Here is a 21,419-nt window from a genome sequence, read left to right as displayed (position 1 = left end):
GTGTTTAATTTTTCTTAAAACCCATAGGTGAGGGCCTGGAGAGATAGCACAGCGGTGTTTGCCTTGCAAGCAGCCGATCCAGGACCAAAGGTGGTTGGTTCGAATCCCGGTGTCCCATATGGTCCCCCGTGCCTGCCAGGAGCTATTTCTGAGCAGACAGCCAGGAGTAACCCCTGAGCATTGCCGGGTGTGGCCCCAAAACAAACAAAACAAAAAACAAAAAAAAAAACCATAGGTGAGACAATTCTGTGTCTATCTCTCTTCCTCTGACTTATTTCACTCAACATAATAGATTCCATGTACGTTCATATAGGAAAATTTTATGACTTCATCTCTCCTGATGGCTGCATAATATTCCATTGTGTATATGTACCACAGTTTCTTTAGCCATTCATCTGTTGAAGGGCATCTTGGATGTTTCCAGAGTCTGGCTACTGTAAATTGCGCTGCAAAGAATATGCTGTAGGTGAGGAAAAGATTTTTGAATTGTTTTTTTGTGTCCCTAGGAGTGGGCAAGAAATCCAAAATGGTAAGCCTCTTAAACAAGTGATATTGGCACAAAAGGTTAACCACTTGCAAAAAAAGCAAACTCAGACCCCCATCTAACACCATGCACAAAGATCAAATCCAAATGGATTAAAGACCTTGATATTAGGCCTGAAACCATAAGGTATATAGAACAACACGTAGGTAAAACACTATATGACATTGAAACTAAAGGCATCTTCAAGGAGGAAAAAGCATTCTCCAAACAAGTGGAAGCAGAGATAAACAGATAGGACTATATTAAGTTGAGAAGCTTCTGCACCTAAAAGGAAAAAGTGCCTAAGATACAAAAGTCACCCACAGAGTGGGAAAAACTATGCACCCAATACCCATCAGACAAGGGGCTAATATTGAAAATATATGAGGTACTGACAGACTTAATAAGAAAAAAAATATATCCCCATCAAAAAATGGGGGGAAGAAATGGACACTTCCTAGAAGAATACAAATGGGCAAAAGGCACATGAAAAAATGCTCCACATCACTAATCATCAGGGACATGAAAATCACAACTACAATGAGGTACCATCTCACACCACAGAGACTGGCACATATAACAAATAACAAGAACAATCAGTGTTGGCGGGGATATGGAGAGAAAGGAACTCTCATTCACTGCTGGTGGGAATGCCATCTAGTCCAGTCTTTATGGAAAACAATATGGAGAAAAATGGAAATTGAATTCCCATATGATCCAGCTTTTTTTAAAAAATAATATCTTTAAACACCATTGTGACAAACATGTTTGTAGTTGGGTTTCAATCAGAAAATGTACACCTCCCTTCACCAGTGCATCTTTCCCACCACCAATGTCTCCCACTCCCCTCCTCCCCCATTCCCTGCCTGTCTTTAAGACAGGCATTATATTTCACTATCATTGTCATGATAGTTGTTGGTGTAGTTATTTCTCTAACTCACCACTGTGGTAAGCTTCATATCGTGGGCTGGTCCTTCAGGCCCTCATCTCTGTTGTCTCTAGGTATTACCACCATACTTTTTTTGTTTTGGGGTCACACACGGCGTCGCTCAGGGGTTACTCTTGGCTCTGCACTCAGAAATCACTTCTAGAAGGCTCGGGGGACCATATGAGATGCTGGGATTTGAACCACCGTCCATCCTGGATCAGCTGCTTGCAAGGCAAACACCCTACTGCTGTGCTCTCTCTCCACCCTCCCCCATATTGTATTTTTCTTAAATCCCACAGATGAGTGAGACTATTCTGTGCCTACCTTTTTCCCTCTGACTAATTTCACTCAGCATAATAGTCTCCATCTATGACAGATCTTTGAGCTTGGGAGAAATTAGTTGTTTTCTTATTATGAAATGTAAATATTTATAGTTTGTCTTGTAACTTATAGTAGTTTTAGAACATTTTAAACATTAAACTGCACTGAATAATTGCTTAGCTTCATGAATACAGTGAAAGATATTGTAACCTCATGTTTTTTTGTTTACTGGCCATATCTGGTGATATTCAGGCCTTACTTCTAGCTCTGCACTCAGAGATCACTCCTGGCAGGCTTGGGGATAACCATATAGGTTGCCAGGAATACAACCTGGCTGACTCTCTTGCAAGGAAAGCACTCTATACAGTATCACGGTTTTGTTTTTATTTTCATCAGCTTTTCTTTTTTTTTCGTTTCATTTTTTTTGGGGGGGGGGCACACTAAAGAAGTATTTTAAGGCTTACTTCTGGCTCAGAGGACCTTCTAGGTCATATATTTAGGAATCATAGCCAGATTGGCTGCATGCAAGACAAGTGTCCTGAGATCGAGTACTACAGAGTACTGCCCTCTCCTGACCTTAGATTTCTCAATAGAACTGTTATATTTCTGGATTTGGGGTTTTTATTGATGTAGTAATAAGGGAATTCTCTAGTGTTGAATTTTTTTCCAAGAAAGTTTGTGCTTTTACTTGATGACTGTATCACTGTCTTTACTTCATAGGTCCATATATCATCTGATTAATTCATCCCTAGTAACCATTTGAGGCAACACCTCTATTTTGGAACTTTCATCTGTTTCTTTGATTGTGTTGTCAACCAGTAAGTGCCACACTGTTTTCATTCTTGAGCCTTTAACAGTGATTCATTTAATCATTTAATCAGTGCTGATTTCTTTGTTTTTTTGGACTATACCTGGCTGTAGCCAGAGCTTACTCCTTATTTCATGTTGCAGGATCATTCCTGATGAATTTCAGGGGACCATATTCAAACACCAAGTTGTTTGATCTTGTTCAGTGAATATAGAGATGGTCTTGGGAACCTGGCAGTATTTCTGGGTGGATGTGTCTAAACTGAATTCTTTGTTTTGGGCCATACCCAGCAGTGCTTAGGGCTTACTCCTACCTCTGTGCTTAGGAATCACTGCTTACAGATTTAGGGGACAAAATGGATGTCAGGAATAAAATCTGGATCAGTAGTGTGGTATGCAGTGTGCAAAGCAAGTGCCCTTTGTGCTGTACTATTACTCTGGTCCTATTGACTGAATTCTTGAAACTTGAAATCCAAGCTGTTGGTGTACTAATTTCCCACCCTTTTCTAATTAAACTTGGAGAAATTAAAGCCCCCCCCCCCCCCCAGTCCCTTGAGCAAGTGGCCTTGAGCAGCTGTGGCCATAGCTGAGGGGAGACTGGCAGGCATTCATCTGTAATATGGGTTCTGGCCAGAAGATACCCCTCCCACCCCCCACCCCCTCAGCTTGTACTGACATTTGGATGTCCTGCAGGTTCTTCAGCCTGTTCAGATAGCAAAGGTTCCTGAAGCCTCAAGGGTCTCTAAACTCTTTTTTTTTTTTTTTTTTTTTTTTTTTTTTGTGGTTTTTGGGTCACACCCGGCAGTGCTCAGGGGTTATTCCTGGCTCCAGGCTCAGAAATTGCTCCTGGCAGGCACGGGGGACCATATGGGGTGCCGGGATTCGAACCGATGACCTCCTGCATGAAAGGCAAATGCCTTACCTCCATGCTATCTCTCCGGCCCTAAACTCTTTTTTTTGTTTTGTTTTGTTGTTTTTTTTGTTTTTGGGCCACACCTGGCAGTGCTCAGGGGTTACTTCTGGCTAACCGCTCAGAAATAGCTCCTGGCAGGCACTGGGGACTACTTGGGACACCAGGATTCCAACCACCTTAGGTCCTGGATTGGCTGCTTGCAAGGCAACACTGCAGTGCTATCTCTCCAGCCCCGGGTCTCTAAACTCTTACAAGAGCTTATCAAGAAACAAGAGGGTTTGTAAAGTCCTTTATCAGATCTTTCACCCACAGAAACTGGCCACTGGGGCTGTGCTTTATGAGTGGCAGTTCTGCACACAAGTTTGCTTTCAGAAGGCAAGACTTAGAGGGTATGAAGCAGCTTCAGGCAAGATAAAAAGAAAAACAAACCCAGGGCTGGGAGATGGTATAAGCAGCTTACTGAAGTTTGATCACAGAATGTCAATGTCCCTGAGCATGGCTGGATGTATTCCTGGAGCCCCTTGTAACATGGGGGTGGCCTGGAAAATCCTCAGTCTGCAGGGTTGCATTCTTGGGCCTTTGCACTGAACTGCTGGCTCACTTGCTAAGAATCACCAATCAGGCTTCTTGAACACCTGATAGGGCCCCTCCTTCTCAGACTTCCCTCCAAAGGAAGTAAAAAGTCTGCCTCTGTAGGAGAGTAAGTTTATCCTTCTGGTTGTAAAAAGCATGTAACATGAATTTCTTCCCCAGAGAAGTTGGAATTAGAATTCCACAGATGCAGGTGACCCACAAAAGTAGCTAAAAAAAAAAAAAAAAAAAAAGGCCACAAACTTAGGCACGAGGTTCTGTGGGGAGAATCTTCCTGGTCAGAATTCCAACCTACCACTTCCAGCTTGAAGCAAATAGTACCATTCAGAGCCATGTGACCTGATTTTAAAAGATTTTATTACATAATCTTTTCATGGCACCATCAGGAGTAACAGAAAATGTTATTCCCAGTTCTTAACCACATCCTGAAAAATATATATTTGTATTTATATATTTATATCAATACTCCACCCATCCCATAATTCCACCACCTACTGGAGGTCTTTTGCTTAAAGCAAGAAACTATTCTCTCAGGTAAGAAAATATATATGGAAGCTACAGAACAGTTAGAGTGGCTGGGGATGGTAAGGTCATGGGTGGGTGGAAGGGAGGTCAGAAAGGATGTAAGGCTGGGCTACAGTGGAGGTGGAAGTGAAGGAAGACAGAGTGTATAAAAAGGCAGCGTCAGGCGGTGGCTCTGGTGTTCTTGGTCCGTTAGGAGATGGCCTTTGCCTCTGGAAGGAAGGCTTCCCAGTACTTGGCCAGCTGCAAAAAAAGTAAGGTCATCAGTGAGCAAGTGCTCTCATGGGGCAACACTTGTGCCTTAGAGGGGAGCAAGCACACAGCTACCAGAAGAGATGACTGAGGAAGCAGCTGGGCTAACAGTGGACCCGGGGACAGGGCTGCCATGTGTCCTCAGCTCCCTCCTCAATGGGAGAGAGCATGGACTATGAGGACAACCATCATTAGGGACATGCTGGGTTGCTCTTACTGCTTTCCCGAGGACCAGTTACCCTGGCACAGAGCCCCATGCAGACAGCTGGCCCTGGAGACAGGTGGGAAAAGATGAGCCACACAAATTGACATACCTGCTGCTGTGAGTACAGGAGGGTCTCAAGGTACTTGATCACGTGATTTTTGAAGTCCTTGGATTTCTCTTTCTAGGAGAGAGAATATTTCCCACTCACCAACTGGACACTGGCTCTTTCCCTCTTGATAGCATGGGGGGCTGTTCTGCTGACCAGGGCCAGCCCAGCCTCAAAAGATGAGAGGCAGCTCCTTGAACAGCTGTAACTTCCCATCAAATACCCCAGCCACCAAGGCAAGGCTCTCTTGAAGTGGGAGAAGTGAAAAGTCAGTGGATTTCTGGCATATAATAGGTGTGACCTCTGGAAGTGTAGGGTAGTGCCCATGTACACACATGTGCACGCATTCATGTACACACACACACACACACACACACACACACACACGTTCAGAACCAATACTACTATTAAAACCAGGACCACATACAGATTGGGAAGCAGAATATTCTCTCACCTCAAAACGTATCACTTCTTTCCGGACCACAGTTGAAATCCTTTCAAAGTCCCTTTCATAGAGAGTCACACGAGATTCCCACTGGGAACAAAGAAGGTAGGATACTGATATTATAGAAGCATTCTTAAGACTCACATTTAGACAGCAATTCCATGGTATTTCAACTGTTATCGTCTGTTTCTCTCTCTCAGATAAGATCAGATACACAGGAAGTTTTGGGAAGTAAGTGGGCGAATCCTTCAGGGCTGGCTAAAGAAGAGACATCACATTCCCCAGGACATGCTTGGTTGCCAAAAGGTTCTGATACTCCAGAGGCTAGGAGCCAAAGGCAATTAATTGTATTTCTCATAGTGGGTGTGGTCGGCGTTAGTTGGTGTTTCTCAAAGACCTTGTTGTGAGGATCCTCCCATAAAAGCCTCATTTGGTAAGTCTGGGTTGAACCAGAGTGGCCGCAACCAGATCAAAGCCAGCCTCTACTCTTGCTCTAGACTTGGTGCTCTCCCTGGCCTGGCTGGGCTTTGGGAACCTGGGAGGTATGGACCCAGCTCGCAGGATTTGATAATGCTCAGACTAGCTACTCTGGTGGATCTCACCTCTGTGATCTCATCCTTGGCCTGCTGCAGCTTGTCAGGTTTGTTGGCCCATAGCAGTCGGGCTTCTGCTTCCCGCTTCTTCTGCAGTGTGGTCTGAGCATCCTGCCAGCGCTGCCACATCTTCATGCGCTGGTCAAAGGCAGCCTGTGGGGAAGAGCACAACCAGCTGCTCAATCACTCCTCTGGCAATCCTGGAGCACTCAGCAGCAGGACCAGGGAAGGACTGAGCAAGGGCAGGTTTGGCAGCCATGTTAGTACCCAGCTGGGAAGTTTAACGTGGAAAAGCACAAGCTTGGGTAAGATTCCTCTCCAGCTTCCAATGGCCATGGCCATGCGGCTTCATGCTACTCCTAGGGCTGGATGGTTGGGAGCCCAGTACTCAGTCCCATAGTATCCGAACCTCCTCCCTCATACCATCAGTCCAGGATCCCACACTTTCCCTGAATGCTGCCATGTGCAGGAACCAATAATACAGTGGTCATAAGATATACAGGCTACTTTCAGAGAGCTTTAACTCTAGGAAAGTCCAACACATACTAATAGTCACCACTATGAGGGGGTCAAAGATGAAAAGAGCAGATGACAGATGCAACACCTGGAGACATTAGCCAACAGGGGACACAATACTCTGTCCAATCAATATACTCAGCAGGATGCTCATTGGACGACTAGGCCGTCAAAGCCTAAACCCTTGCTAACTAGTGTCCATTTCCACTGCCTTGAGCACAACGTCTCCAGTTGCTGGCCTAAAAGCAAACAATAAGCCAGTGAAGAAAACTGGGGAGATAGTACAATGGTAAGGCATTCGCCTTGCATGTGGTCAACCTAGGTTCTATTCCCAGTACCCCATATGGTCCTCTAAATCTGCCATGACTGATTCCTGAGTGCAGAGCCAGTGCACACCCTGAGCACCTCTGGATGTGCCCCCTCCCCCCCAAAAAAGGAGGAAAGAAATAAAACTGAGTGAACCTTTCAGCTTTGTTCCCTGTATTCCTCTGCCTTATAAAAGTTCTGGCATGTTTTCTAGGCCTCTTTAATACAGACTTTTACCAAATGTAAAGCAGAAGAGAGTCAAATGCTATCACTGTTCACCTATAGTCTCATAGCATAAGGTCAAAGGATTCAGTAAGGACAGCCTTATATCTAAGGATACTCAAGACTCCTACTAGGCAGACAGTGGATAGTTCTAAATGTACAGAAGAGCAGGAGAGAAACCACTGTTCTCTCCAAACCCTCTGTAGTTGGAGGGGGAGAGGATAGGACAACTGTAGTTCTGAGTCCTGGCTCTAGCTCAAGAAACTTTAGGTTTGGCTCACCCAACTTGGGACCATATCCAATAGCATTCCAGAGATCCCAAACAATGCTCTTTCCCCCAAAGGGTTCTTCCAGGGATGGGACCTCAGTCAAAGCAGTCTGACAAGTTCCAAGAACTCTACAGCAGACTCTTTCCAGCCTCTTCCCAGTCTGGCATCAAAGGCAAATCAAGCAAAGGGAGAGACCTATGAATAACTCCACAGGCTAAACAAGCTGCTTTCTTGAGGCCAAACAGAAGTGCCTGTGGGGTAGGGCTGGAGGTGAGGAGTGGGATTGAGGACAGGGACTGCAGATGACTCTGATTCCTACTCAGTGGGGATCATACCAGGCTCACACTGCCTGGTCTCAAACTCAAAAGGCAGATGCTAGTCTTCCTCTGTGCCTTCTGAGATACCACCATATTCAATCAAGCTTTCTACCTCTCTGAAAGGCCAAGGAAAACAGACCACCCTGTCCTCAGCAGCAAAGGTGAGGTGCTTGATGAAGGATAGGCTGCTGTGCTGTGACCAGTGAGGTCAGCACAGCACATCAAGGGCTCTGCCGAAGCTCCCTCAGCCCCCTGGCACACTCTTCCATGCACCGCCAAGCTGAGTCTGTGTCGTTACCTGACTGTTCACACTGGAGACAAGTGGGAGGCAGCAAGCATTCCTATCAGGCCAGAGCCGCTGCTTACTGTTCATGAGGCAAAGACCAAGGGACCGAGGAAGTCACTGCTCCAGGACATAAGCCACAGGGCTGTAATAAACCTTGCTTGAAGGAGCATAGAGAACAGTGACTGTCCAGTTGGCTTCAGAGCTGACTGGAAAATCCAGGAGTGATCTTTTCTCCAAACACATTTAACAAACTGACTACAGGTTTCAAAACAATTACGTGGACTCTCTAAACAAAAGTTCCAGTGTAACTGGAAAAATTACACTGATTTCAAACTTTAACAGGGAAGAGCACAGAAACTGAATTTATGGGAGCAAAAAGAAGACAGGGAAAGGAAGCTTACACGAACTATGGCCAGGAGGCGAATGTAATCACTCAAGAGCTCGGCCAGGAGGAAGAAGTCATTGTTGGCCTGTTCCTGGTGGAGCTGCTCAATTTTCTCTTCCACTTCAGCCAGCTGGGAAAGTGCCCGAGACAATGCTGTGTTGTCCTCTGAGCTCCCCAACATAGCCAGACTCTTTGCAAACTGGGCTGTGTTCAGTGCTAGCTCTGGAAGGAAGACAACAAATCCCTCTGAGAGCCCAGAAGGGATATGCCTGCAGAAATGTATGACTGCCTTGGCAGTGCTGCCTGTCTGTACAACTGAGACCTTGCAGCAGTCATACACTGTACCATGGCCAATTTGTAGAGAGTGAGGGGAGCATGCAGCTTTGTCAAGTGAGCAGGGAGAGGTTATACTCCCTTGACAATTACTCCCTTCTTTTTTTTTTTAAGTGCTAGAAATGGAACATAGAGCATCACAAATGTGAATCATGTGGTCTACTACTGAGCCATACCACTCGTCACTGTTAACTGCTGTCTTAAATTTCACTAGGTGGCTTCAGTATTCCTGGAGAACTAGAGATAAGTTCATACAAACAAGCAAAGGAATGATTCTGATATTTTGTTTTGTGTCACACATGGCTGTGCTCAGGGCTTACTCCTGGTTCTGCACTTAGGGATCATTCCTGAGAGGGTTCAAGCCCAGGCCAGCTGTATCCAAGGCAAGCAGCCTATGTGCTGAACTATGGCTGCTACTGCCCTGATTATGATTTCTGTGTGAAAGTACACAACTAGTAATCTTCCCAGATGAGAGACGATAAACATGTATGCTACAGTCTAGTACGTTAGACAGCAGAACAAATGTTTGAGAGGCCCAATATTTTAGGCTTTGCAGACAACCTTTTTTTCCTTCGATTCAACCTTTATCTCAGGGAGGATCATTCTACTCCTGACTGGGTGCTCAGGGTACCTTGAGGTGCTGGAAATTGAACCTGGGCCATCTGCATGTAAATCATGTGTTTTATCCCATTGAGCAATCTCTCCAGTCCACCACTCATCCTGAAAAACCATTCCACCTTTCCTACAGGAACTAAGAGACAGTACAATGGGTAGGAGGATGCTTGCCTTACATGTGGCCAATCCAGGTTCAATTCCCCGGCATCCCATACAGTTCCCCCAAGCCTGCCAGGAGTGATTCCTAAATGCAGAATCAGTAGTAATACCTGAGTATTGCTGACTGTGGTCAAAACAAAAAAACCCATTCCTATAGGCCAAAGATAGTACACAGGTTAATGCACTTGCTTTCCATGCAACCAACCTTAGTTTGAGCTCCAGCATCAGCTGGCTTCCTAGCCACTCCAAGAAATGATCCCTAAGCCAGATATGGTCTCAACATTCCACTTCTCAGACTAATATAACAATAGACCACAGGCCAGATTTGGCACACAAGCTGGGCCCTATTTTGCCAACCTTCTAATGGTCTCTAACTATTTTCACTTCTGGTAAAAACATATTTAAGGGCAAAGAAAGAAAATGTTCAAATTCAGTAAATTTCAAAGACGGGGGAGCCAGGTTAGGAGACATGCAGGTCCATGTGTTTTCCTGCATCAACCTTTCATTGATTTAACCACACAATTTAAGAGGTGAAAAGAATATATGCCACCAACTAAAAAATCACCAACAGAAGTCCAAGTCCCAGGTCAAGCTGAGTCTGGGCTGGCTTTTCTGTGTGCCTCTCAGGGAAAAATAAGTTTAGTGCCTACATGGTAGAGTCATGGTCATAGATAAGCATGCAGGGCTTATCTCTCTGATCAGAACATTAAGGCCAAAGTAGGCTGAGAGGTTGGATACAGCATGCCTTCTGCCTACACCTCCCCAGAGACAATGTCCCCAGTTCCCAGTGTAGTTGACAGCTATTACCTTTCCTGTGGGTGACTAGAGTCTCTACAACTGCATGCAGCTTCCGCAGGCGCTGTTCCTCACACTCAACCTCCTGGAGCTTCTCCTCAAACCACTGAAACATACAAATGCACAGCTTTTAATGAGTTCATACAGAGAGATACACAACACAGACTTTCTTTCACAGGTTTTTTTTTTTCAAAAGGGTTGATGTCTCAATGTTCAGGAATTTATGGACTCATTTGGCCTTCTCACCCATAAGACTGAGGTAGAAGGGGAAACTGAGATGCTTAGGCTACTTACAATGTCTGATTCATTCATCTTGATAGTCATTTTGCTGACTGCATCTGTGGCTTTGTTGAACATCTTAAGGAGGCCAGCACCACTCAACGTCTGGGTACCCACAGCACGTGGCAGCTACAGGACCAAGGGGACAGGGATGACAAGTTATTTGCTGGCTCAAGTTCAATTTTGGAAGAACTGTCATCCATCATATAGCACACCATAAACCTTCCAAATAAGTATGAAGATTGGTGTTTTCAAAGACAGTTAAAAAAAAACTATAACTAAACATGCAGAGAAAAAAAAAATCAAAGTACAGTGTTACAACATAATCAGCAAAATTTTCAGCCCTTGATATTGTGCACAGAAAGTAGAATGTGTTATGTAAATATGAGACCTCACATCAAAATTGTTTACCCACCCTGAGCTACAAGTATGATTTTATTCAAAGAAAAAAGAATTCTCTGGATAAGCCTACTCGGCACACAGTTAAATGGAAGTCATATGCACAGTTATATGCACTAGACTCTAAAGGACAGGAGTTGGAGCTCAGTGTATGTCTGACAGTATGTGACGCCTTTTATTTGATCCTCACATCACATAACACCACCACCACCACCACCATTACAAAAAAAAAAGAAAGGTATTTTCAAAGCTATATTACAATTTCACTTGGATGTTCCTTAGTGAACAAAGGTCCATATTCTCTTGACCAAAGTCCAAGGTATTTATTTATTTATTTATTTATTTATTTATTTATGTTGAAATAGTTTTATGGGTGAAGTCAAATACTTAAAAAACTATTTGATAGGTCAATCTAACCATTCTTTCCTAAAGCATGGAAAGGCTGCTAAATAATATACAGTACATATAGCGTGCTGGACTACAAAGTGAGATTTTTAAATGCAGAAAACTCAGGAGTGGTTCTCAACTTGGGGACATTTTGGCCACATCTTGTGATAATTTTGACTGTCAAAACTGGGAAGAGTGGCCAAAGAGAGATTACAATGGGTAGGGCGTTTACCTTGCTTGCAGCTGACCCAATTTCGATCCCTGGAACCCAATATGATTCCAGGAGCACTACCAAAAGTGAGTGCAGACGCAGAAGTAAGTCCTGGGTACTGCTGGGTATGGACCCCAAACCAGAAAAACAAACTATGGAGGGAGTGCCCAACTAGTATAGGAGGTGAGGTACCTGCCTTGCATGCAGACACCCTGACTCAACTGCCAGTACTACTTATGGTTTCCCATGCACTGCCAGAAACTAATGCCAACCCTTTGCCCCCTCATAATACGGTGAGTAGAGAGAAGTGAAGGAAGCTATTGGGTCTCATAATGCACAGGATGAATGTTTTAGTCCATACACAAAATGCTCTATAGAGGAACAGTGAGAATGAGGGTAAAAAGAAAATAGATGTACACAATCACAGAGGAATAAAAACAGTGAAAGTATTACAATATTTTTAATTATAAAATTTCATTTTGAACATGGAAAAAAGCCATATACTTAGTCCCATTTTTTCCCCATTAGAGTAATAACTATGCAGATTAAAGAGACTTCAAAATAAAGTAAAAAGCTTAAAAGCAAATGATAGTCCTACTCTATTTCATTCTAGTTTTCTTTCCTGAAATACAAATGTTTTATTCCAGTGTTTTGTCTTTTATTTTTTAAATAAAAACAGGTTTTATCTGGAGGTGCTCAGGATGGAGAGATAGAGAGGAAGAGGATAAAAATGAGAGTACAACGTGATCAAGAGAGAACGAAGCCGTCTCCAAAGCTGGAGAGAGCCCAGGTCCACATAGCATGTCAGTAGTAAGTCCACATTTCAGGAAAAGTGGCAGGTGATGTGCATGAGGGCACCACATGTACAGACCCAAGGTAGACATGAGCACCTATTCTAGTGTTACTTTTGATCTGTAATAATTAATGTCTGAAGTGGTACTTCACTGTTTCTAATTCTTTGGACATATGCTTCCAAAGAATATATAGAAATTTTTCTGTAAGTTTTCTGTTTAAGCATAAAGTATTTGCTACAATGAGATTTTTTACCTGGTTATTTGTTAGCAACTGTGCTATCTTTAATTCTTTACAACAGCCTAGCACTGCACATAAACAATTGTATATTTGCATCAATACTTTTATTACTTGCAGTTTTATGGTTTGTGGCTCATCCTAGTAGAAAAACAAGCAATTCAACTCAAGTCAGTCAGCAACCACTAAAAGGCAGACCAAGAACTTGCCAAAGAGATCACTGACTTAACCATGCAGCAAATCAGGTTGCAGTGTGACCTCTAGAGCCAATTGTTTTTGATGTCAAGCAGAGCCGAAACATGCACATCACTCAGGGAATTACAAACTAAGTCTGATACTAGGCTCTATGCATCTTACATTTTCAAATAAGCAGTTAAATTAACTATTATAATTTCATCAAGGGCATATTATCTATTATAAAATTCAATTTGCATAATACTAACCTCTTCTTTCTCTAAGAACTCCCGGACATCAGGATCCTGTAACATGGTAGGGTGATTCACAATCCTCTGAAGGTACCTACAAAGTAAGCAGAAGTAAGCAGTATCATCTGGTTAGTCAAATCTGGCCAAGGTGTTGAGTGCCACAGAGCTGGCAGAGGTACAATATAACTTTAAAATGCCCTTAAAAGTGCTTGCTTCGGCAACACATATATTAAGTCACAGTGATAGTACAGTGGGCTACTTGCCTTGCACTCAACCAACCTGGTGTGATTACGAACATCCCATATGGTCCCCTGCAACTACTAGGAGTGATTTCTGACTTTAGAGCAGGAGTAACCACTTAGCAATGCTGGGTGTGACCCAAAAACCAAGCCAAACAAATAAAAAAAAAAAACATGACTGATATTTGAGGGGACAGGGGTTATGTATGAACCACATGTGACTCCTGCTGATGCTGGGGGAAACATAAGTGCTACTGAGGACTGAGCAAGTGTAGGTAACATGCACGGCAACACATGATGTATTGTCTTTTTTTTTTTTTTTTGGTTTTTGGGCCACACCTGTTTGACGCTCAGGGGTTATTCCTGGCTATGCGCTCAGAAATCGCCCCTGGCTTGGGGGACCATATGGGACGCCAGGGGATCGAACCGTGGTCCGTCCTACGCTAGTGCTTGCAAGGCAGACACCTTACCTCTAGCGCCACCTTCCCGGCCCCGGTGTATTGTCTTTCTAACGCCAAAGATCATGCTTTTAAACTCACTCAAATTCATCCTAATAAACATAAAGAAGCTTTTTAGAAAGAGATACCAGAGGCTGGAGAGATAGACCAATGAATAGGGTGTTTACCTAGTAAGTGGCCAACATGGGTTCAATTCTTAGCATCCCTGGGTGTAGTTTCTCCCCTCCTCAAAAGAGATCCCAAAACTATTCATATTTTTGTTTGTTTTTGTTTTTGTTTTTGGGTCACATCTGGCAGCGCTCAGGGGTTACTCCTGGCTCTATACTCAGAAATTGCTCCTGGCAGGCTCGAGGGACCATATGGGATGCCGGGATTTGAACCACCATCCTTCTGTTTCTAAGGCAAATGCCTTACTGCTGTGCTATCTCTCCAGCCCAGAACTATTCATATTTGCAATTCCTGAAGTATATGATTATCTACTTGCTTAGGGAAAAGAATGCTGGTCCTGTTGGTATGATGGGGAGGGTTAAAAATAAAAGAGATGGGGCTGGAGAGATAGCATGGAGGTAAGGTGTTTGCCTTGCATGCAGAAGGTCAGTGATTCGAATCCTGGCATATGGTCCTCTGAGCCTGCCAGGAGCGATTTCTGAGCAAAGAGCCAAGAGTAACCCCTGAGAGCTGCCGGGTATGACCCAAAAACCAAAAACCAAAAAAAAAAAAAAAAAAAAAAAAGAAATAAGAGATGTGGGGACCAGTGCGGTGATGCTAGAGGTAAGGTATCTGCCTTGCAAGCCCTAGGATGGACTGCAGTTCAATTCCCCCGGCATCCCATATGGTCCCCCAAGCCAGAAAAGATTTCTGAGAGCAAAGTAAGGAGTAATTCCTGAGCATCAAGGGGTGTGCCTCCCCCCCCAAAAAAAAATAACAGACTGTAAAATCCACTCCATACTCATCTTTCTTAACTCAAGCAAATGCCCACTGTTTCAGCTTCTCACCATTCTCATGTGTTCAGAAAAATTATGCCGCACTTACCTTTCTAGAGCAGCCCTCCGTTTCTCAAGAAATTCTGCAGAAGAAGAATCTTCTTTCCCAACTTTTACTTTTGTCATTCCTAAAATGGAATTAGAAAAAAAATTCATGAAAAAAATCATCAAATAAAGATAAACTTCCTTATAAAAATATGTCCACAGGTAGGAAAGACAGCACTGCAAAAAATAAACAACAAAAATATAAATCTAAGGCCATTTCATTTTTTTGTTTTGTTTTGGTTTTGGACCACACCCGGTGGCACTCAGGGGAAGAGAAACTTGGCTCTATGCTCAGATATCGATCCTGGCAGGGGATCATATGGGATGCCAAGGATCAATGCAGGCCTGTCCTGGGTCAGCCTCTTGCAAGGCAAATGCCCTACTGCTGTGCTATTATTCTGGGTCCCAAGGCCATTTCTTTGTTAGGAGCACATACCAGTGATTTGTTATTTGATTTTTGGTGCCTGGAATCAAATCTAGAGCAGCATCTCTAGCTCTGGGGCCAGAGAGATAGCATAGCAGGTAGGGCGTTTGCCTTGCACATGGCAGACCCAGGACAGACGGTGGTTCGAATCCTGGCATCCCATATGGTCCCCCGAGCCTGCCAGGAGCAATTTCTAAGAGCAGAGCCAGGAGTAACCCCTGAGCACCGCTTAGTATGCCCCCCCCCAAACCAAACCAAACAAAAACCATCTCTTGTTCTGAGTATGAGTCCTTATTTTCATTTATTTGAAGTAAAATACTGTTATTTAGGGGCCGGAGAGATAGCATGGAGGTAAGGCGTTTGCCTTTCATGCAGGAGGTCATCGGTTCGAATCCCGGCGCCCCATATGGTCCCCTGTGCCTGCCAGGAGCAATTTCTGAGCCTGGAGCCAGAAATAACCCCTGAGCACTGCCGGGTGTGACCCAAAAACCACAAAAAAAAAAAAAAATACTGTTATTTAGGAAAAAAGGGATGAAGATTAAGAGAGGGAGAAGGGGAAGAAAGGGTGGGGGTGGAAAGAGAAAGAGGGAGGAGGAAGAGGAGGTGGAGAGGAAGAAGGGAAAAAGAAGAGGGGAAAGAAGAGGAGAAAAAGAGAAGAGGAAGAGGAGGAGAGAATAACATGTTCAAAACCATGGGACTCCCAGAAATGGGGTAGGGGGCATGCTAGCCTGTTTCCTTCCCATTTTAGTGCATGTACTGCTGAACTTAAGTGTGTGACTGATTTCTTCTTTTGGTTTTTGGGCCACACACAGTGATGCTCAAGGGTTACTCCTGGCTATGCACTCAGAAATTGCTCCTGGCTTGGGAGACCATATGGGACGCCAGGAGATCGAACCGCAGTCCGTGCTAGGCTTGTGCGTGCCAGGCAAATGCCCTACCGCTTGTGCCACTGCTCCAGCCCCAAGTGTGTGACTGATTTTTACAATTATTCTCAAAGTGATGATTCTAAACTCCAGGATTTGAAAGAAAGCAGCCCTGGGATTCAAGATAAACAACATTACATGATGGTAAAGGCAAGGTTTTAAACCAACCCTTCCCAATATCCAGTGCAACTTGAGAGCTCAATGATAAAGAACATGTCAAATATCATGCTTCTCTTGATCTCTTAAGACAAGAGGAAAATGCTGGAAATTGTTTTTTCTAACCATAAGACTGCTTAGTTCACAGAAGCAGTCTCACACATCAAGCAGGAAGTATACTGCAGACATAGTGTGACGAGTGAGCAGAATCAAATGCCCAGGCTTACCTATCAGGCTCTTCTCAGGTGGAGGAGGAACAATGAAGCCGTTCTGAGAGTGTTTTTCTGAAAGCTTCTCATAGAGACCCAGAAAGTCACTAAATCTCCTCTTCACTGCAAACTGTTTACTTCTGAACATTGGTAAGCTTGTCTTAGAGACAAAAAAAAAAGAAAAAGAAAAGAAAGAAAACACAGGGTGATTTCACTCCAAATAGGGGATAAATGTCTTGAAAGTCATCCATGACAGAAAAGGAGTCTACTTTTTCAACCCAAAGCTGATATCACTCTCTTTTGTTTTTTTGGTTTGGGCCCACACCTGACAGAGCTGGAGGCTGATCCTGGACATACTGTGAGATTCCAGTTCTTTTAGTCATCTGCCCAGCCTCCAAGGCTGAGACTTTCTAAAATTTGAAAATAAAATTAGTCTCTTTGGGCCTTTGGGAGTCTATATGGAGTCCCTTTCATAATAGCAATAGATAATATATATCTTTTTTTTTTTTTTTGGTTTTTGGGTCACACCCGGCAGTGCTCAAGGGTTACTCCTGGCTGTCTGCTCAGAAATAGCTTCTGGCAGGCACGGGGGACCCTATGGGACACCAGGATTCGAACCAACCACCTTTGGTCCTGGATCGGCTGCTTGCAAGGCAAACACCACTGTGCTATCTCTCCGGGCCCGATAATATATATCTTAATACATAAGATGCATAGGATTTTAAGGTAATTAAATTCAAATACAGCTTCATCCTCAGGTTCACGAACCTTGCGCTAAGGAACAAGATGAGGAATTCTAAAGTAAAGCCAGAATTCTTAGGCCATCCTTAATACAATCTACCTACACTGACTTTATTTTTGAGTCACACCTGCAGTACTCAGAGATATGGTCACTGGATCATATCTCAGGTTCCAGAGATAGAATCTCAGGTTCCAGGATATGTTCTCCATATTGCTGAGCTATGTCTCCTGTCTTAAGCTGACTTATCTGTTTTAAGCCAAACTAAGGAAGGCACTAAACAATATTTTAAGGTCAAGGTAAGGAAATCAGAAGAAATATCAATACTATCAACACTATATCAAGATCTAGAACAGAAGTAGGCCAAAAGGTAGACACTAGAAGACAATATAAGGAAGACTTCTGGTAAAAAAAAAAAAAAAAAAAAAAGAATAGGCTTACATTATGATGAGGGCTCATTTACTATTCATTAGATAGGCAAAATTTAGAGAGATGGATTTTCCAAGAATCCAAAATGAACTTTTTGTTTTGTTTTTGGGCCACACCCAGTGATGCTCAGGGGTTACTCCTGGCTATGTGCTCAGAAATCTAGCCTGGCTAAGGGGACCATATAGGACATCGGAGATCGAACCAGGTCTATCGTGGATCTGTCACGTGCAAGGCAAATGCAGTACTACTGCGCTATTGCTCCGGCTCCGAAAGTGAGGACTTTTAATCATTGTTAATGAAGAGTACAAAATTATATACTGTATTTGCTGGCGTATAAGACAACCCCCTAATTTTGCAGTTAAAACATTGGTTTAGGCCTATATTCGCTGTATCAGACAGAACGTTCCTGTGCTGCAACTGTATGTACCACAGTGAGCCAATCACAACAAGCAAAGGTTCAAAGGTTATACTGTAATAGACTTCCTCTCTGACTCTGGCCAATCTGAGCAGGCTTTTTACAGTGTAGATTTGGGTCCAGAACATTGTCTAATTTGCATGCATAAAAGTCTGCTTGGATTGACTGAGTTAGAGAGGCGGTGGAGCAGCCTTGCAGTAATTGGTGCAGGATTGAGTTGGAAAATTCGTTTTGTGGCAATATTCAAACAATTTTCGTTTAGTGGCATACTGAAACATTTTTCGGGATATACTCGGCGTATAAGATGACCCCCGATTTTAGGTTGACATTTTTTTGTTTCAAAAGTCGACTTACACGCCGGAAAATACAGTATTTCATTTCTTCAACATTTGCCTTATATATATAGGGAAACAATTCCTGGGACTAAACTCTAGAGCAGAATTTCTCATCCGTGTGGACAAATAGTGGGCACTATTTATTATTATTTATTTATTATTACAAACTGTAAGTGGGGGTTTGGGTAGGGATGGGGGCATTATACTCAGCATGAAAATAGAAAGCCACCCTGAACATGGGAGGCAAATGTGGAGAGGGGAATGAGGGGGAATGGAAATCACAACATGGAGCAAAAACATGGAGAAAGAAACAAGATCAAAAAAGAGCCATAATGGGGCCGGAGAGATAGCATGGAGGTAAGGCGTTTGCCTTTCATGCAGGAGGTCATCAGTTCGAATCCCGGCACCCCATATGGTCCTCTGTGCCTGCCAGGAGCAATTTCTGAGCGTGGAGCCAGAAATAACCCCTGAGCACTGCCGGGTGTGACCCAAAAACCACAAAAAAAAAAAAAAAAAAAAAGAGCCATAAAAAAGCAAAGAAACTGCTTTAGTAGCTCCAAAGAGGCGCTAGGACAAACCAGGGAAATAGTAGTAACCTTTCATGAAACTGGGTGCTGTTTGTTTACTTATAAGTGAACTTAAAAAGAGCCAGAGAGATATTACAGGAGATTGGGCACTTGCCTTGCATATGGTCATGACCCTGGTTCAAATTCCTAGCACCAAATATAGTTCTCTGAGTATTACCAGTTATGGATCCTAAGCACTAAGGACTCAGATGTGGCACAACATTCAACCCCACCCCCATCCTCTTTTGGCTCTTGCTGCTAAGAAAAGATGTATTTCCAGGAGGTACTGAGTAATTATTTTCTGAAAAGGGAACAGTAAGTTTAGGAACCTTTGATGTAGAGGAATGTGTACATTAGGAGACATTTATAAGGGTGTTTTGTAGTCCATAACTACAAAGACTGGAAACATGTCAAGTAAGTACAACAGTAAAACAGAGAAGCTATGTTTAATGATACAGTGGGCTAAAAAGCTTTAGCTACTGACAACATGGATGGGTCTAAGAAATAACGGTAATGAAAAAGAACTTTTCCCAGCATGATGCCATTTTTTTTTTTGTTTTGTTTTGTTTTTGGTTTTTGGGTCACACCCAGTGGTGCTCAGGGGTTACTTCTGGCTGTCTGCTCAGAAATAGCTCCTGGCAGGCACGGGGGACCATATGGGACACCGGGATTCGAACCAACCACCTTTGGTCCTGGATTGGCTGCTTGCAAGGCAAACGCCGCTATGCTATCTCTCCGGGCCCAATGCCATTTTTTTAAATGAAACTCAAGGTTATATTTTTAGATATGTATGAAAAGACTTTCCTAAACGAAATGAGAGACATTTAAGAGCCTGGCCGCGTGTGAGGAGTGAAATCCAGTACGGCCAGGGGAAACAAGAGAGTGAATTCAATGGCACTCATCTAAAGATTCGTGCTAGGTTTGGGCTTCATTCTTTTGGTTTTGTTCCAAACCTGGCAGTATTCAGGGCTTAGTCCTGGCTATGCACTCAGGAATTACTCCTGGTAGGTTCAAAGGACCTTATGGGATAATGGAAATCAAATCTAGGTTGGTCACATGAAAGAAAAGTGCCTTACCTAATTTACTTATTGCTCTGGACCCTGTGCTTAAATTTTTATGCTTCATAACTTGCATACAACATTATACACATTTTATTTTATTTTATTGTTTTTTTTTTTTTTTGGGGGGGGGGTCACAGCTGGCTGTGCTCAGGGGTAACTCCTGGCTCTAAACTCAGAAATCACCCCTGGCAGGCTCGGGAGACCATATGGGATGCCGGAATTCGAACCACCATCCTTCTGCATGCAAGGCAAATGCCTTACTTTCATGCTATCTCTCCGGCCCCTTATTTTACTTTTTTGGGGGGCACACCTGGTAGCACTCAGGCAGTATTCTTGGCTCTGCGCTCAGAAATCACTCCTGGCAGGCTCGGGGGACCATATAAGATGCGAGGGATAGAATCTAGGTCAGCTGCGTGCAAGGTAAATGTCCTACCCACTATGCTATTACTCTGGCCCAAAACATGTGTAGCTGTTGTTGTTTGGGAAGCCATACGCAGCATACTCAGAGGTTACTCCTGGCTCTGCACTCAGGAATCACTCCTAGCAGTGCTCAGGGGACCATATGGGATGCTGGGAATTGAAACTGGGTCAGCTGTGTGTGCAAGGCAAGCACCCTGCTCACTGTGTTATTGCTTTAGCCCTTGTGTAAGTTTTACATGTGTGACTATTATATATAAAGGAAGAACAAAAGGGGCAAAACATGAGGGAAAGTATAAAAAGAAGCTCCTTAGAGAAGACCTCAAAAAAACTGATACAGATAGTTTTATGGGGAATTCACAAAAGGAGCTCAGACCACACAGTCTCTAAGAGGACAGAACTCTTAAATACACTGCACGAAACAAAACTTACAAAACTTCACATTGAAGTGTTAGCCTTCTGGAAGAAAAGGTAGGGCTCAGATGAGAATACAGGCTTGCTTCATCTTGAGGAAACTTGAAAATGATAACATAAAATGCAGAAATACCCAGAAATAATCTGAATGTTGACTTTGGTATGAGTGCCAAATCTATGATAGGGGCCACTAGCAGGGAACTTACCTGTGTTGTAACTTTGTAGGCTACATAGGCATTCATGCCATCACCTGTGGGAGAATAAGCAAAGAGAATTAAATCTGTAAACCATATCTTGTTAATCCTATTTTTTTTTTTTTTTTTTTTGGTTTTTGGGTCACACCTGGCAGTGCTCAGGGGTTACTCCTGGTTCTACGCTCAGAAATCGCTCCTGGCAGGCTCAGGGGACCATATGGGACGCAGGGATTTGAACCACTGACATTCTGCATGAGAGGCAAATGCCTTACC

The 21,419-nt window shown here is 43.5% G+C and overlaps 1 protein-coding gene across 1 annotated transcript in view; it reads right to left on the bottom strand.

Annotated features, from left to right (window-relative positions):
* Positions 1-4,423: 4,423 nt before the first annotated feature.
* SNX1 (sorting nexin 1) overlaps positions 4,424-21,419 on the bottom strand; it is a 46,761-nt gene continuing 29,765 nt past the window's right edge. The window contains exons 5-15 of the mRNA XM_049784148.1: positions 21,159-21,202; positions 16,595-16,736; positions 14,869-14,947; positions 13,158-13,233; positions 10,704-10,817; positions 10,422-10,515; positions 8,524-8,729; positions 6,216-6,359; positions 5,623-5,703; positions 5,172-5,243; positions 4,424-4,848 (exon numbers count right to left, since the gene is read on the bottom strand). Coding sequence (XP_049640105.1) covers positions 4,798-4,848; positions 5,172-5,243; positions 5,623-5,703; positions 6,216-6,359; positions 8,524-8,729; positions 10,422-10,515; positions 10,704-10,817; positions 13,158-13,233; positions 14,869-14,947; positions 16,595-16,736; positions 21,159-21,202 — 1,103 coding nt within the window. The 3' untranslated portion in view covers positions 4,424-4,797. The remainder of the gene's footprint in view (positions 4,849-5,171; positions 5,244-5,622; positions 5,704-6,215; positions 6,360-8,523; positions 8,730-10,421; positions 10,516-10,703; positions 10,818-13,157; positions 13,234-14,868; positions 14,948-16,594; positions 16,737-21,158; positions 21,203-21,419) is intronic.

This window comes from Suncus etruscus, chromosome 1, assembly GCF_024139225.1.
Source record: "Suncus etruscus isolate mSunEtr1 chromosome 1, mSunEtr1.pri.cur, whole genome shotgun sequence".
Taxonomy (NCBI): Eukaryota; Metazoa; Chordata; class Mammalia; order Eulipotyphla; family Soricidae; genus Suncus; species Suncus etruscus.
This window is presented reverse-complemented; position numbering and strand designations above follow the sequence as displayed.